This window comes from Pezoporus occidentalis, unplaced genomic scaffold, assembly GCF_034315485.1.
Source record: "Pezoporus occidentalis ecotype Australia unplaced genomic scaffold, CSIRO_AGI_Poc_V1 ctg7, whole genome shotgun sequence".
Classification (NCBI taxonomy): domain Eukaryota; kingdom Metazoa; phylum Chordata; class Aves; order Psittaciformes; family Psittacidae; genus Pezoporus; species Pezoporus occidentalis.
The window spans coordinates 7,273,179-7,289,035 of record NW_026916052.1 but is presented as its reverse complement, the minus strand read 5'-3'; the positions used below and the strand labels follow the sequence as shown (position 1 = coordinate 7,289,035).

The following is a 15,857-nucleotide window of genomic DNA, read 5'->3' as shown; positions in this document are numbered from 1 at the left end:
AATTTCCTTTGTTTTCTCAGTATCTACGGGGCTGTTTTGTGAACATGTTCACATGAATTAATCTCCTGTTGTGTTTAGCGGTGTCTTTTGCTTCAGTTGTGGGGAGTAAAAATAGCAGATGTCTAGGGCACTAGATAAATTGGAGGGACTTTGGGTTAAATGAAGTTGTTTAGGAGTAAAAATCTCACAGAGGTGTACATAGCTATAGGACTAATGTTCTAGTCTAGAGAAAGCTTTGGGCTAATTAAAACACTAAAATATGTCTATAGATAAGGAACAGGAACAATATCTACCAATGGGAATATGTTTCCCCAGAAAACAGAAGTGTCAGTGCCACAGGGACGCAGTTAAATTCACATGAAGCAGCTTTGCGCTAGCCAATTTGTCTGGTGTGCCTAGGTAATTCTGCCATTAAAAAGAAGTCACTTTTTGATGGCAGCAACTAGCTAAAATCAAAGTGATAGACACATGGTATTGTGTCTGATACAAACAAAAGAGACTTCCACAGAATAAAATCAGAGATCTCTGTTTTGGTGGCACTGTACATCAAGGTTCTCGCACTGCCTCTTGGGGCCATTCATATCATCATGAATTAAATTCAGGTAGTTGTGAATATTGAATTTACACTGCTCTACAGCAGAAAATCTAATCTAATACAGGTCATTCTTGTAGGACTGTTTTCCATGAGTGGAGTAAAGATGTGCCTTCTCCCATAAATTGCAAAAAAGCTGCAAATGACTGTCAGCTTAACCTCATAAACAACAGCACCCTGTCAAGTCTTTTTAGTTTATTGCTGCCCAAAATGGGAATTCTAGAATTCTCTCTTTATAGTTCCCATCTCTTTCTCATTAGACAGAAAGTTAAGACCTATTCTCAGATTTCCTCCGGTGCATCTTTATTTATAACAGAGAGATTAATTTTACAGGACATTTCCTGGTTATAGTTATTTTTCTTGCTCCTTTAATTAGGCATCTGTGGGTTGAAATGTCCTGTTCTTGACATTGTGAATATACTAGGTACTAAATGCCCAAGCTTTTCTTTTACAACTGCTTAAGATACTTTAGAAATCAAGCTAGGTGAGCCATTATTTTTTTACAGCCATGTTTTATTTAACTTTTTAAATTTATCTGATGGAAAAAAAATCAATGGTCTAATAATAGATGTTCCATATTTCATACTGTGACTGAGGACTCATTGAAAGATGTTATATATGATGAACCTCTTCAGTAGCTTTTTCTTTCACTAAAATGCAGAGAAATTATTAATGTTTTTTGTGGTCAGCATTAACTATTTATCATTTTGATTAATGTCACCTCTCTTTTGAGTAGAGAAAGAAGTTTCCATACAAATGCTGTGTGTTTCTCATTTTAGCTTTTGCCTGTAGTACACCATTTCCAATACCTCACCATCTGTTTTGATGTTCTAAAAGCAGTAAGGAAAGTTTGCCGAAACAGTGAAGGAACAATTCTTAAAGTGATATTTGCAATATTTAGAGCATATATACAAAACACTGACAGCCATGAACTGATTCAGAAGGTCACGTAACTGTGGAGTACAATATAATGTATGTTTTCCCTAACAACTCACTTTTCACTGAAGGTTCAAGCCAAAAAGGAGCTTGCTGCTTCCTTCATACAGTAAGTCAGGGGACACATAGTAATTCCATAGTTTTGTCAGCATTATGGCTTTCTGTTACACTTTAATATACACATTGCATAGATTTCAATTTCACAGCAACATTATAAGAAATACACTGCACCAAGACCGATTTTACTGAAGGTTTGGAAAATATTTCATGTCTTAGCATTCAGCTAAGGACATTTTGGAAGCACCTTTTTTGGGAATTCCACATTAAAATCAAATTTTGAAATATCTTGTTCTTACAGTGGGCCAATATGTTCTGCTATATAACTACACCAAACTGCCACCCACATAGAGACCCTTCATGCTTGCTGGAAACCTACAGGCATAAGAGATTAGACAAGATGCTGTTTAGTGGATGGATAAAGAAGCCTGGCAGGTAATAACTCTATATTTTATACCACCTACTGGCAACTTCAAGACCTGCATACGTGAGGCAATGGGAGGGAAAGATGGGCTAGAGGCTCACCTGCAGCCCAAGTGAGCTGGGAGCTTTAGAGGAATACATTACAAAAGCACTCAGCAGCATGCCAGGTGATGTGACAGGCTTTCCTGGATGTGTGCACACATACGGGTGTGCTTTTATGCTGCATCTGTGCAGCAAAAAAGCATTTCTGGGAAGTGATCAAATGGGTCTGCTTCAGGGCTGATTGTTTGCCTGAAGGCTCATGACTGAGTTAGGTTTGAGACCATAAACTATGGTTAGGGTTGCAGTCAGGGCCCCAGTGGCATGTGCTGATGAGCAGAATCAGCCTGCACTGATTCTGCTGAGGCACGGCACTCCTTTTGATTTGGTCTGATGGGTTCCCAGGCTAACAGGGGTTCTGGATACGTTTTACACTGACAGTGGCAGAAAATCAAAGTTACTGTCTGAATCCTGTTTTAGCTACGTTAGTACTGTAAGGACTTGGTCCCAAATAGCAAACAGCTGAGGTCTGATTTGAAGGTGGTAAATTTGGAGATAGGTTTTGGTATTTTGGTGACCAAGGCTTCCATCTTAGGGCTACAGCTGGGAGAGGCAGCATCCCACAGGTTTGGAGTGGCGTTGAAATTTTACAGCACTAGCTGTAAAATAACACCAAAGGTTTAGAACATGTAGCTTTGTGGCTTAGTAAAAATGCTGTTGCTCTTTCTTGTAAGAGGCCACAGCTTTTGCGCCAAACCAGCACCACAGGCCTCAGGATCCATCAGGCTTTATGTGGACTTTTCTTGGCCTGCCTGGAGATTTGGTTTAGCAAGTGACAGCAGTTATCTAATTACGAGGTGACTATTGCCTATTTTGCTTTTGCTCCTGTATAATTTTTATAATTGCATGTTTTAACAATGTTACATGTATTTTTGTAACTAACAGATGGCAAGGACAAATATAGGTATTACGGGCAGAATGAACTCTCTCTGACCCTACAGTAAAAAGTCATGCAGAGGCGTAAAGGCATGGGATGGTAGCAGAGGCCTTGAAAGCACAGGCACAGGATAATATGGGAGGCCCTGGTGCTATAAACAACACTCCAGCGGTTAGTTACCCAAAAGAAGCCTTTAGAAATCAGTAAAACAGTCTTTAAGGATAACAAAGAGAACAAAGACATAACTGACTTAGGCAGAACATTCCATAGATAGTAAATTTGGATCCAGTCAACCTGCACACCAGTGAAGGACTGTGTTTACATATAAAAGTGACCCTGAACAGATCATACAGTGAGAAGGAAATAAAACATCAATATCAACATTATTCTCTTCCTGGTAAAGGATTCACTATGCCAGGCCGTCGCAGACTGAATTGAGCCTCGGACCCAGAGGGGCAGCGGAGGGTTAAACATAACACCAAAGAAATGGGTTTTACCAGAAAGTTTGCATATCCATTAATTTAACTATATATAAATTGAACTATAAGACCCAGTGTTATTGTAAATGGATTAAAAATAGTTCTTCAATTACCTTTCTAAGACTTCTATAAGACTAACAATGAATCTTTTACTTTGCATATAGGATGAACCTGGTCTGAAGACCTTTAGCAAGTAATGAGATTTTCGATTTTCAATGTAATAAAATGGCAGAAATTCAGAAAACCTGTTCTATAACCTGTCACCAAAAAAACTGCTACAGTTTTTAGCTGCATCAGCAGCTAAAGGTGCATGGGTTTTGCTGGACTGCATATTTTTCAGGGCTAGGGTTGCTAGAGCTGGCTGGAATTAAGGCTTGGACTAGCACTAGATATGGCCTGAGAGGATTTTTAAGGAGCTTGGGTTAGATCCTGGAGCAGAAAAGACCACTGGGCAAGTTTTAAGACTTCAGCCACCATGGATGTTTAATCCAGTTTAGATTTACAGCTGTTGCTGTCCCAGGGTTAACTGCGGAGTTTGCTCAAATGAGATGAACTGGATTTACATCTGGTCCTACAAAGACTGCCAGACTGGTTTTGTGGGATGATGAATTAGACATTAGATGTTCTTTTAGGTTCAAGCTTTTGAATGCAGGTAATTGGAGAGATTTGTGCACAGCTGTACTATAGAAATCTACCATGATATTTATTCTCTTAATTCACAGCAACCTCTGAAAAAGCAAACTTGCTAAAAAGTTGTTACTGTTTTATAATCACACACTCAGTGGCTTGGCAGAACAAGATAATTAGCAGCTAAACATTCCTGGGGAAATTTTTTTTCATAGAACCATCTCTGAAACATACCTTTTTATAACCCATTTTATCCATTTTGTGTCTTTTTTTCCCAAATATTTATGTCTCTGTGCCCCACACTGTGGTCCTTATTATATATGCACTACTTTTATATTAGTGTCATTGCTATCGCTATTATGGTTTACCTTGCAGATGTCTTATCAACATGCCCAGCACCAAAACTGTCCTGGGAGCTACTCTGTATGTGTTCAAATCTAATGTGGTCATATGTTGTCCGGTTGCTACTGAGCAAGAAGATGCATTACTTATTGTGGTAAAAAGCAAACTGTCTACAAAGGTTTTGTGCTAGGAAAGTCGGGCTAATTTTAAGCTGGGGACTTAAAGAGGAAGCTGGTTTATGGCTAGATTCCCCACCAGCATAGACTATCTCTGGGTGAGGTTAAAAGGGGCCAGGAAGCTTGGTTTTGTGGTGTACGTAGCAGGGACTATGTGGTTATTTCTAAACCTAAATCTGGATGGAGTAACCTTTAGTGTCATTGATTCCATCATGAACACTGTGCCTTTTAATCCATCAAATACGATTACTTCTCTCATCCCAAACTTCAAACAGCTCCAAGAGGCTGCAGTGGTTTTAAAAGAAAGCTTCTCGACTGGAATTGCCACAGAAACATTTTATTTTCCCTGAAATTATGCATGTTTCACACTAAGAAGGGTTATAATCAGCCCTGCAGCAGTAAGTAAATGCTTAAGATGAACTTTCAATGGCCTATCAGAGCTAGAAGTGGGCATTTTGATAGAAAGAGAACATTCTGTCCACACCAATGGACCATGCAGTATCTGTGCATAGACCGGAAAGAATATGATATGCTAGTATTTAGAATTAGGCTCCTCTCTGCATGGCTGCTGCTGAGTTTGCCTTTTCTGCCCCAGGCAGCAAGCATTACCCTCTAGCTTCCCACCATTATAAGGTTCAGCCTCCTCGGTTTCGAATAGCCTTAAGCACCACATGTGGTACCTGCTTTATCCCTCTTGTTTCTTTTTCTTCCTCCTGCCAACTGACTCCATTTTCCCTTCCCCGATGCCTTCCCTCCCTTCACAATTCCACCAGCTCTGCTCCCCACTCTTGACCTCAGGCTTTTTCCTTAGTCCTTCTGATATCTACCCAAGCACAGGCCCCTTTCACCAGCACCATTCCTGCTTCCTAGACTCTCATAATTGTTCCCTGTCGCTTAACAGGCTTACTCCCCTTCTTCTCTCTTCCTTTTCCTCTTTCTGAAGCTTTCACAGCAACTCTGACAGGTCACAGTCACTCCATCACCTCTTGGCCTTCATGGACACTTGAATGCTTCTGTATCAGGCTCTCTTTCTCTTTCTGAGGGATTTCCTGCTCCAAGACTTCCCAAATGGGTCACACAGGCTGCTTTGAGTGGCACCACAGCTCTTCCCTCTCTCCAAGTTGCCATCAGCTCCTGGCTACCCAGATCCTCCACACACCACTCCTTTTTGTCTTCTCTTCCAGTGCTTTCACACCCCTAATGCTCCACCAGATGCATCTCTGTAATGCTAATTTAGGCCTTGACCTACCCACAGTGTTTCCTCTCATACTGGGAATGTTAGAGACATGCAGGCATTTGCAGAAATGTGAAGACAACAGAAAGTCTTTTCACTACTATAGCTGCTAGAGGCTAAAGTAAAACCTGCATTTTTCTCATAGAAAGTATTTTCATGAGATCATGTATCCTGAACCAGTTTTGGAGAGGAACAGTTTGGTGGCAGAGTGTCTTGTTGACCCTGAAATCCGAGTGAAAGGAATTGTACCAATGAGATCTGTTTCTAAAATAAATGATATGGAAAGAATATGGAGAGGAGGCAGCTACAGGAGATGAAGACAACCCTGGAAGTGTGTTATTCCCACCTTGAAACAGATGACGGTCAAAGATAAAACAATCGTTCTCACTGCCTCAACAAGCAGCGCAATACCAGCAAGTTAACTCTGACACACAGGGCTGTGCATCTATCACAGGGTGGCCAAACAGAACAAAAAGGCTGAAAGCACAGATGGATAAATGTTTAAATTAATCCCAGTGAGAGATGAAGACACATGCCCTGTGTTCCATATATGTTCTACGAATGATTTGCATGCATCTTTATGCTTGCCTTGGTTTAGCTACCTCAGTTTGCTCGCCTGGTTAGAGAAAGTGAGGGAAAACATTCTTTCAGTGGCACATCACCATCTTGTGGAGAAGTTTAATTAGTGCAGCTCTCAGTTGGGAAACGAAGGCTGACCTGTCTCTTAACCTCAGATTATGCTGGAGTCTGAATGAATTTTGGGTACTTATGGTCTTGTTCATACTGGGGAACTGGCTTGCATAGTTGCAAGATTTATTCTGGTACTATCAGTTTGCTCTTCTGGAACAGCTCTTTGAGAGCACAGGAAATTTTTCAGGATCAGCAAAGGTGTCAACATTGCATTCAGACAGCAAAATCGGTTAACTTCCCTGAGTCAACGGATCTAACAGGGTGCAATTCATGTGCTGAGATCCTGGACCAGATGGATGGAGGGCTTCCACTGTCATTCAGGAGAAGCTAAGACAATATGCAAATATTTAAAATGAACCACTTCTTCCTATGGTATTCTCATTTTTCCTGGCACACGTACATCTCTGCCATAGAGCATGGAAATTATACAAACTAATATCCACAAAGCCAACACCGTTGAACTTATTTGTAAGGTTCCATGATGGCTTTCAGTACTCTAGGCAAAACTTTAGGCATAAATAGGACTCACTGTTCCTGTTGAGATATATTCAAATTCTAGCTCTATTTAGTTCAGGTAAGGCATTGAGCCTTTGTCTCTTACTTTACTAGGCTTTTGGGTACTTCAAGCATCTCTCAATGTCTCTGTTGAAGTTGTTTTTACATAAATATGACTAGGAGCTGGAAGACTGTTGTCAGTCTACTGCAAAGAAAAGGAGACTTCTTTAGAGAGGCTAGTTAACCTGCAAATCTCCTTGTATATATATGGCTTCAAAAAAAGGTGTTTGCACAAATTAATGGAATACAAATTTGCCGATAGCTGCTAAACATAAATACCAAAATCTAAATACCAAGTCACAAGAGGCTAGAAAAGTAGATGGATTTTGGGTCTCATACAGTACACGTTTCAGGGCAGCAGAGGTAGATAGCCTGACTACTAGGATACAGGCTGTTTAATTCTGCCTCAATGAGTGCTAATTGTTATTATATATTAGAAGAGTTTCACTAAGAAAGGGTAAAGAGAAGAATCTCTACACAGCTCATAGCCTAATGCAGTGTCTCCAAAGTATGGCAAAATGAACTGTCCCATAGTAGCACACAGCAAAAAGATTTCCAACAGGCCTCCAGCTCCCTCCCCAGTCTCTGTGGTCAAAGAGTGAGAGGCCCCAAAAGTCTGCCTCAGATAGAGCGTGCCTGCAGGCACTGACAGGAGCTGGACATGCTTTGCTGAGAGCTGGCTAGATGAAAGTCCATCAGCACCTGCCCACAAGCCTGTGTCTGCCACATTGGACTATGTGGGGGCTCAGGATTTGAGTTTCCTCTTAGCATCAAATATACCAGACATCAGTTTTCTGCTTCCTAGGTGCATATCCTGGGCATCAAGCTGTGAGATACTTATGGAGTATCTCTCCTGTTAGAATCATAGAATAGTTAGGGCTGGAAAGGACCTGAAGATCATCCAGTTCCAACCCCCCTGCCATGGGGAGGGACACCTCACACTAAACCATGCCACCCAAGGCTCTGTCCAACCTGGCCTGGAACACTGCCAGGGACGGAGCATGCACAACTTCCCTGGGCAACCCATTCTGTTCTTTGCTCCCTCTCTCTCTCTGAAAGATTGTGATTTATTTTCCATGGAGATCAGGGAAACTTGAATCTCAAACAAAGAGAAATGCCAGGAGAGAAAAACTATTTCCTGTCCAGGTCTATATATAGCTGCAATAGCTACAAAAGCTACAAGATTATAGAGCAGCCTAGAGTAATTATCATCTAACAGCTTCCAGCCTAGGCAATCCATTTCTTTATTTCCCTAAGCTGAAACATAAATTATTGGCATTTTCTGCATAGGCAATATAAACCCCCAGTTATTCAGTCCAAACCCACATGATTTCCTGACTGGTTCACTGAAAATAAGCTGAAAGGCAGCAAGGCTACAGAAACACAAGCATATTCATATTGAATAGAGACAACCCCAAAAGCCCATTGGGAAAGCTTTTTTTTCTACTAACTGATGGCAGAGCCTGTGTATTCCTGAGAGAACTCAGCTACTCTATCAGTCAAAGCGACTGAAATCTACTGCAAAGCCAATCTGGCAACTCCGATGGCTGGAGTAATTCAGCATGAATATCATTGCTTTTACTTAGGATTATAATTAGGACCTATTTGACAAATGTCACTCTAGCTGGGCCAGGGATAATGATCAGGAGTTGTGGGATCCCTACCTTCTGGGCGATAGCTCCCTGCAGGCTGAGGAGAGAGCTGCATTCCCCTTCATGGTACTCTTCTTTACATTCACGGCAGAACACAAACTGGAAAACAAACCAAAGCACGCAAGTCATAAAAACACATTAGGGATATAGACAGCGGGTTACAATCACGAAGAGTCATACAGCAGATGATCTCTTGCCCTTGTCATCCCATTAAATTCCCATAATCATCCTAATTGTGCATCTTATTATATACTCTGATCATTAACACAACAATTTGCTGTTATTTTTATACATTTCATTGGTGAAATAACATAAATGCCATTATTAAAAATGAGATTTTGCTGCATGGTCCATTTAGGGACATAAAGTCATACTAGATACTTCTGGGTGTGGTTTTCCTACCGTAAAATCTGTTTATACAAAGGGTGCTGGCTGAAACAAGCAGTTCTGCTTTATAGTGTTCGCTAATGGAAATAGTCTATTCATATTTCTGAAACAAATAATTTCTCTATGGAAAACAATTGCTGACTTGACTTTACATAGGTCATATGAAATACCATTCTTGAGAAAATGATATCTATACTTTTATAGAATGGTTTAAAAAAAAAATCCATAGAAGGAACACAATGATAGGTTACTTAACACAGGTTTTAGGTGACTATTTCTAGACACTTCATTTCTAGCAACTGTTCTGGTTTCATCTTCCTTAAATTGCATGGTTCTTTATCTAAGGCTTCATTGAAAAGTAATGTCTTTTGCAGATGAGTAAACCAATTGTCCCTAGCTCAGCCTGAGCTGTTTCTGCCACCTAAACTGATTCATATGTATCAAGATTGATGCCTTTTTTTTTTGAACTCAAAAATGAAGATACCTGTCTTGACATGCGTCAAAATCTTTGACCCATCAATGCTGCATTAAATTCTGTGTCCTTGCAGGTAAGAAGAAAAGTCAATAATGTAAAATGGGTTTCTCTTATGCTGTTTTAAAGCTATACTGTCTTGATGCAACTCCAGACTCTGAAAGATCTCTCAGCGGTAAGCCATTCTGACTGCCGTCATAAGCAAGACTGATATAACAGCCTTGATTTTTAGATACAAGCTGCATTCACATGTAATGAATAAAGGATATCAGGAGGACATGGCACTAGAACATTTGTCTGCCACAAATTCCAGCTGTTGGAATTTCATTTTGAACTCTTTCAAGCTGTCACTTTTCTAAGAAGCACTGAAAATGATATTTCACTGTCATGCTAAAGAAACTGCACTTTTATGAAAAGGAGCATTGTGCAAGTCTGAAAGGATTGATTCTGTTCTTCAGAAAGTCAGAGAAATGGGGAGCAGAGGGGTGGAGTTAGTGTTCTAACTTCCAGAGATATCAAACCTAATCACTTATTTGCTCTCTTGTCCCTTCTCTCCACTATTTTGACAATGATTTAAAACGTTTTATTTTACTTCAGGTAACACGGATTTGTTAATTCACTTGTGCTTGTTAGAATACAGCTTAACAATGGAAGCACTTTTGTAAGGTATGTTGTATGAGAGGCTGCATTATTGTAAAAGAGCATCATATGAATATAACAATTTGCACTACATTAGCAGTCAAAAGTTTCAGCTATGTTAAACACTTCTCAAATGCATAAGGAGGGGTACTCGCTGTCTGGATACCGAATATCTCAAAGACTTGTTATCCTTTAACAAATAAGGTTATGGCCAGGTTTAACTGTATTTCCTACTATTTGTCCTATTCTCTGTTTCCTTCATGATTTTATTTCCTTATGAACACATCTGGCTGAAGGGATTTTGTGTACACTTGCTTTATCACTGCCTTATCGCACAATGCCTCAGCTTGCGTTCTGCACTCCAGTCTCTCTCACTTTTCCTACACAAGTGCAATTTTAAACCTTCCATAAACACTGAAAAGGGGAAAATAATGAAGAAAGAACACCACCACCACCATCCTCCAGGCATATATTTTGCAAACAGTTTCCATCTGCCTCACAATGTAGTTTATGTGGCATTGCTATTTATTATAATAATAAAATTCACAAACTCATGCTGTATTATTTAAAGATGTGAAACGCATTTTCTCATTATAGAGCCCACTTTTTATACTTGCCTTTAAAATGGAAAGTCCTCAAGATCAACATTACCAATGTTTTCCCCATAGGATTGCTGTCCTAGAAGCATGCATGAGTGTATAACTGGGCCTTTCACTAACAGCTGTATATCCTGCAAGTAAGTCCATGAGTGAGCTTGCCACATCCTTGTAATGAAACAAAGCCTGATTTTTTTTTTTTTTTGGGGGGGGGGGAGTGAAACAGGATACTCTTTTCACATATTATTAGAAAATGGATGAGATGTAAAATCAGTTCTGTGGCAAAAGAACACCCTGGAGGCTGATCAGTTTGTCAGAATAAATAGGCATCTCCCAACAGAAATGCAGTAAGCGCTCCCTTTTTATGGCAAAGCATGCATCATAAAGAAAAGGCATGTCACAGCAAAGAGCAGTTTGTGGTAGTTTTATTCATTTTTTACATTCTGATATAAAAAATATAATAAAGTTTCAGTAATAAAATACAGCAACTGCAAAAATGCTGTCAGTCAACTTGTGTTTTGTGGCTTCATTAATATTAATACACTTATTTTGGCCTTGGAGAAAAAAAAAGGATTTAAGTGGTTCAGTCAAGATTTAAGACTTTTGCATAAATTTAATATTAGCAAATGTTTAAAATTACTATAAGTAGTGTAATTACTAATAATAGTTACACTTTCCTTTCATTTACCAAAAAAAAAAAAAAAGACTGGCAGATTATTGTGATAATATCAACAGCATATAAACTTTCTATGTCATTGTGTATTTAATACTTACTTTCATTACCCTTGAAAAATTCTTCAGTTGGAAACAACCAACACAAAGAATAAATACCAAAGGTCTCAAACCTATCCCCTAGGTTTATGCAGTAAAAAGAGGATTAGCAGGGAAAACCCCAAAGCTTTTAAGGGATTTAGGCACTGGAAATCAATATAACCTGTGTGTGTGCTATTACAGGCTTCTGAATATCTGTAAAAATGTATGTTACAGCCCTAAGCAGAAATCCTGAATCCAAGTGATCTTAGAATAGGAGGTATTTAAAACCTCAACAAGGATCCAGATCATGTTTTTAAAATCCTCCCATGTTTATGATCATTCAAACAACAGGTAAAATCAGATCAAACTCTGGTCAGCAGTATGGAATTCAAACCCCACAGATCTGCAGCGCCGACAGTGATGCCAAAAAAAAAATGAGGATAGTGAAACCAAGCTGTAGACTCAGTTATTCCTGACTGGCCTATTTATGGTGTTTTAAATTTGGGAGTGGCAGCAGAATGTAGCTTTATTTTTTTGTTTGTTTGTTTGTTTTTGTTTTGGATGAAAGGAAAACAAGTTTGTCATTTACATGCTATGCTGCTCTTTTGGAAACAAGATTTTGTCATTTTCTTTTTCCCAGCATTTCAAAGATCTGCTTTCCCTTGGATTAAGCACCAGAGCTCTCATTCTCCCTCTTGCCTACTGCAAATGCCTCTTCTTTGGTCTCTGATAGTATCTCCCTATAGTGCTCATAAAATATTACTGTCAAAATTATCTTTCTTCCAACTTCAATACAGTACTCCCATTCTGAATCCATATACAAAGCTTCCAGTTTGAGCTCCCTACTATTATTTTAAAGTTATTCCTCAAATCAGAGATTCCTTTTCTTTTTCACCCTTACCTCCTTCCTGCATGTGTCTACACAGCAGCATGAAGGCAAGATTGCTGTGAGGTATCCATAGCCAAGGTTTAATCTGCATCACTGTAAGTGCACTGCAAGTACTTCAGTGTGAGCTAAGAACTCAAGCACATACCCAGATTTCTTACCAGGCTTCTGCAGTCCATGTTGAAATCTGGACTGCCACATCTTCACTCCTACAATTATTACTATTAGCTAAACTATACACGTTTTGGCCAAAGTGTATCTTCCAAAACAGACATTCACATCCAGATTAAAGATATCAGGCAAGGAAAGATGCACTTTCATCTCTGATAATATCTCCCTGTAGTGCTCATAAAATATGACTGTTAAAATTATCTTTCTTTCAACACATAACCATGGCTCAGTGAGGCATCCATACTGTATCATCTGATAGTGATGAGACAATGCTGCTGCACAGACACCAAACACATCAGTTGGAACCCAGCCCCCTAAAGCCTTTTACTGATATCTTATGGTGATGATTTCTTAATCAGAACATTCTGTAGTTTGAAATCTTACAAAAAATGAAATTGATTTTCACAATTATTTTTTCTTATCAAACCTGTAATCTCATCATAGAATAAAATCCGTTTCCTCTGATATGACATGCTGTCATTAAGAATATATTGACTAGCAATCGTATCAAGATTGTTTTGTCTTCTCTTTCTTCTACCTTTTCTTCTACCTTTTTTTCTCATTCAGTGATGTCTGTCTGGACCCTTCACTATGGATGTGAATCACAAATTCTTAATCTACTGAATGCAGGCAGGATCAACACCTCTGTAAGTACTGAAGCTTTCTGCCAGTACTGCAAAACTAGTACAGAAAGAGACACAAAGGTTCCTCAAAACAATGACTATATAAACAAAGAAAATCAACACAGATATTTTCACCTTTCATTTAAAATGTAGCATACAAGCTTTATCCTGCCTTCTCAGGCAAGCAAGTACTTCAAGAAATCAATGCCTCTACTCACACTTTCCTCTAAAATCAAGTCTAAAACCAAGCCAAAAGAACACTACATTGTAATCATAATTCATTCTAAGGGTGAAATAAACTAGAGCTGACTTATTAATTTTATCATTTAATGAGCAGCCAGAAAATGCACATTAAGTGCTACTGTAATGTCAAAAGGCTACAGTATATTCTAAAGAGAATACAAGGGAAACCAAGTATAATCTAAGATATACATAGAACTAGACAGACTTGTTTTTATGTCTTCAAAACCAGTTTGGTTATATATTGCACATCAAAGCAAAATAATGTAGCATTGTAAGATACTTGGCGTGGCTTTGATCACCAGAGCATCATAGCATCATCCCTCTCACCGTATTCCTGTAAAACAGCAACATACTACTATTTCTGTTTTAGTGACTGGAGCCTAATTCAGAGAAATCCTTGGCCACAGACCCCTAAAATTCGAGGATCTTAATTAAGTTGATGTGGAAACACAAATGCCATTGAGGATCCACACCAAAGAGTCTTGTCCAAGATCACACAGCAGCACTTTAAGGGAGATTTCCAGTTTTTAAACACTGGAGTCCCCACTGCTCATCCCAGGTCATTCATCAAAAGAACAAGACCTCGGTTTCAAAAGGTCATGACTTAGCCTAATAAAAGCAATCACTAAAGTATTTCCATGCCCTTTATTTTTCTGGGGGGAGGTGTAAATGAAAATATGATGGGGGAGTGCAAATAGAGAGTCACCAATCACACAGAAGCTCCTGTGAGCTCTAACCAGCAATGTTTATATTGTATACAGCAAACGTATAGTTGTTTGTTTTTGTCATCAGGCTAACAGGATGTTTCTAATACATTTTTCTTACCTGGAGAGTGTTTTATTAAATAGTAACATAAACAAAACACTGGAAAGGCAAAACATTCCTTCTTTTCACCTGACAACTTGATCACTTGGTCAAAAAAACCCTTGAAAATGTTAAATATTATAAAGCACCAAGTTTCAATCCTAAATGAGCTTTTGTAGTCAAACTACAGGCTGCTGATTGGAGCAACAATTTATAGTGAAAATATAAGCATGACCTAAGAGAAATCAAAGCTATTAGAAAGTGACATACAGAATAGCACTGCCCATAATACTCAAAGGCATCTCTTAAAGTGTTTCTGATTAGCAAAATATAGCTTCTAAATTCACTTTCCAAAGTACAAATTATAACATTATATTGTTATAGTGAGTGACACATACCTACAGATTTTTTTTTTTAAGAAAGCCCCCAAACCCCAAATTTCACCGGGAAAGTTTTCACCATACAGTGTATCTTTTGAGTAAGAGAGCATTTGGATTCTTAGCTAGAGTTCAAACCTCCATACACACAGACTAAGCATTTTTTACCATGAAACTATGTATTATGATACTTATATCCATTCAAAGTCAATTAAAACCACCTCCCACACTCCGCCAAACGTCACAATCCTTGTGTTACTGCTGTGAACCACATGTCTGAGTATTGGATTAACTTTGCCTCTGGCATTTTGTTATATCCAGCATCAAGTGTGAGACTGTCATCTGCACACCCTGTCTTTTGGTGTTTCTTGTGCTTACAGCAAGAAACTTTAAAAGCAGTATATTTGCCATCCGTAGTAGCTATGTTTACTTAGGATTTGTGACTTTCCCAATTGTCAGTTATAAAAAAACCTGCAAATTCTACAATGAAGATAAATGCCACAGTAGAAGAAGTATCCATTTTTAATGATGCCAGTCTTATCAGATAGAAGGCAATTGAAAAGCACAGTAGTACTTTCAGAGCAATTTTGATTTTTCTCCTTATAATAAAGTGAACATATTTACTATGCATATTTCATCTAAAATCAAACTTTTGTGAGAAGCACAACAATCTGTCAAAACATGGTGTCAAAAATGTAGCTGCAGTCTCTGTGCAGCTTTTGAAATCTTCAGGCAATTTGTCATCAATACTATAAGAGGCAATTTTCTATAAACATTAAAAGCCTTAGGTGTAGGATGCATCAAAACATTTTAAGACATTTCAGTGTGTTTCTTTTGAATCCGAAGGTGAAAGTCTCCCTCCTGACTTCTGCAAAACAACCCATGGGCTCATTCCCTAAGATCTAGATGACGACATGTACATCACAAGGCTCTTCAGAGAGTGCTGATGAGTTTGTGTCTGCAGACAGACAGACTTTCCTGGAGCTTGCCTTACATCAGGCAGCATTAACCTGTAAAATGGATTGGTAAAATGGGCAGCCTAAGGTCAGAGAACCTGTCTCAGACCTCCCCAAATCTTGTTTGCTGATTTATGTGGATAGGCAATCTCACTTCTTCTTTCCAGACCACTTCTGAATTGCCTTGTGGACTAAGTGCTGCAAGGGATAG

General features: G+C 38.9%; 1 protein-coding gene across 3 annotated transcripts in view; it reads right to left on the bottom strand.

Annotated features, from left to right (window-relative positions):
• The window catches only part of PRKN (parkin RBR E3 ubiquitin protein ligase), a 725,154-nt gene that overhangs the window by 10,381 nt on the left and 698,916 nt on the right, over positions 1-15,857 (bottom strand). For all 3 annotated transcript variants that reach the window (XM_062641870.1, XM_062641872.1, XM_062641871.1), the window contains one exon: positions 8,752-8,838. In XM_062641870.1, coding sequence (XP_062497854.1) covers positions 8,752-8,838 — 87 coding nt within the window. The remainder of the gene's footprint in view (positions 1-8,751; positions 8,839-15,857) is intronic.